The sequence below is a fragment of the Oryctolagus cuniculus genome, chromosome 1 (assembly GCF_964237555.1).
Source record: "Oryctolagus cuniculus chromosome 1, mOryCun1.1, whole genome shotgun sequence".
Classification (NCBI taxonomy): domain Eukaryota; kingdom Metazoa; phylum Chordata; class Mammalia; order Lagomorpha; family Leporidae; genus Oryctolagus; species Oryctolagus cuniculus.
Window position 1 is genome coordinate 208,476,818 of NC_091432.1, and position 2,380 is coordinate 208,479,197.

Genomic DNA, 2,380 nt, shown 5'->3' on the forward strand with positions numbered 1-2,380 from the left:
TGGATAAGATCCTGTTAGGTAATACAAATGTTGAATTAAAACTAATTGAGGATAACATGTCACTTGACAACCTCTATTCACCTCCAGTGACAAGAGAAAAAAGAGTGAGAAGACTCTGGTACGGAGAAATCTGCTTCAAATCTAATGGGTTAGCTGCAACTTACCTCTACCGTGAAAACAGGCCCAAGGTTTTCAAACATTCTAATATGAGCTGAAAGCACCAATTTTTATTTCATGTTGCCTAATTTTAAAATGTTGACCTCTAATTCAAATGTAAAACACAGTGTGGACAATCATTGCCAAAAAAAGACATCTGTGTGTTGAATCCAGGTTATAGGCCATTGATTTGCAGCCACTGCATTAAGAGGCAGAACTTAGAGAAATGGCAATAAAATTAATTGAGGTCCAAAGATCATATAATCACATATTCTCTGTATTAACCCTGAAAAAGTCAGGTTAGAATTCCTGCTCTTGTGATCTGGGTTCACAGTAAAAAAATTTCCCCAGAGAGATGTTGTTGTAGCCAAATGCAAAACCGTAGTTCACACAGATTGTGAATCTTAAAAATGTAACTCTCACAGACACTGTATTAATACACTTTTGTTCTATCATCCACAGAGTTCTACTGGAGAAAGTATATATATATATATGGAAATGGCCAATGATTCCACGTTGACAGAATTTGTCCTGGTGGGGCTTTCTGCCCACCCAAGGGTGCAGATAGTTTTGTTTGTGGTTGTTTTATGTATGTACCTGATGATCCTACTTGGAAATGGAGTCCTTATCTCAGTAATCATCTATGATTCTCACCTACACACCCCCATGTATTTCTTCCTCTGTAATCTTTCTTTTCTGGACATTTGCTACACAAGCTCTTCTGTCCCACTCATTCTTGACAGCTTTCTGACAATTAGAAAAAGGGTTTCCTTCTCTGGATGCATGGTGCAAATGTTTCTCTCCTTTGCAATGGGGGCCACAGAGTGTGTGCTTCTTGGCATGATGGCACTTGACCGCTATGTAGCCATTTGTTTCCCACTGAGGTACCCAGCCATCATGAACAAGGGTGCCTATGTGCCCATGGCAGCTGGATCCTGGGTCTCTGGGCTTGCTGACTCAGTGGTACAGACATCTCTTGCAATGCAACTACCATTCTGTGCTAATAATGCCATTAACCATTTTGTCTGTGAAATCCTTGCTATTCTGAAACTGGCTTGTGCTGATATTTCAATCAATGTGATCAGCATGGCAGGGTCAAACCTCATTGTCTTGGTTATTCCAGTGCTAGTAATTTTCATCTCTTACATTTTTATTGTTGCCACCATCCTGAGGATCCCTACCACTGAAGGAAAACATAAGGCTTTCTCTACTTGCTCTGCCCACCTGACGGTGGTGGTTATATTCTATGGAACCATCTTCTTCATGTATGCAAAGCCTGAGTCTAAGACCTCTGTTGGTATGGATAATAAAGACATCATTGAGGCCCTCATCTCCCTCTTCTACGGAGTGCTGATTCCCATGCTCAATCCTCTCATCTACAGTTTGCGGAACAAGGATGTAAAGGCTGCTGTGAAGAACATGTTGGACAGAAAATAAACTAATTGGCATTTTGTAATGTGAACATTCTTTACTTTCTGATGGAATATGAATGTGGACTTATATTGTGTGACTCAGTATTCAGACCCACTGACGACACAAAATTCAGAAAGAAAATTACCGTGCGAAAACAAATTCATCCTATGTCATTCAAAACCATATGACAGATATTTTGGTTGCTGCTGTTACTATTAGTTTTTTTGTCCTAACTGTGGAACTGAAGCATGCTATTGGTTTCAAAATATGCTTTTATGGAAATGCAAACTGTTAAAATAAAAAATATCTCAGGGCCAGCGCTGTGGCATAGCAGGTGAAGCCACCGCCTACAGTGCCAGCATACCATATGAGTGCTGGAGACCCAGCTGCTCCACTTCTGATCCAGCTCTCTGCTACTGCCTGGGAAAGCAGTGGAATATGGTCCAAGTCCTTGGGCCACTGCACCCACATGGGAGACCCAGAGGAAGTTCCTGGTTCCTGGATTCAGATCAGCACAGCTGCACCATTGCAGATATCTGGGGAGTATACCAGTGGATGGAAGACTCTCTCTCTCTCTTTCTCTCTCTGCTTCTTCCACTCTGTAACTCTGCCTTTCAAATAATAAATAAATAAATCTAAAAAAAATCTCTTAGCAAGCTCCAACAAGAAAGTACATGAATCACTCTTAAACATTCAGAAAATAATAAAGACAAAATTATTCTGAAAAACAATTAATTATAGTGGGTACATCAATTACTATATGAAGTGAATATTAATACATGATGTATTTTTACTTTTAATGTGTTCATAT

General features: G+C 39.8%; 1 protein-coding gene across 1 annotated transcript; it reads left to right on the forward strand.

Moving 5' to 3' along the window:
* Nucleotides 1–591: 591 nt before the first annotated feature.
* On the forward strand, nucleotides 592–1,659 carry LOC100358056 (olfactory receptor 13C8). Its single transcript, XM_002708136.4, has one exon. The coding sequence runs from the start codon at nucleotides 649–651 to the stop codon at nucleotides 1,591–1,593; it is 945 nt and encodes a 314-aa protein (XP_002708182.1). The 5' UTR covers nucleotides 592–648; the 3' UTR covers nucleotides 1,594–1,659.
* The last annotated feature ends 721 nt before the right edge of the window (nucleotides 1,660–2,380 follow it).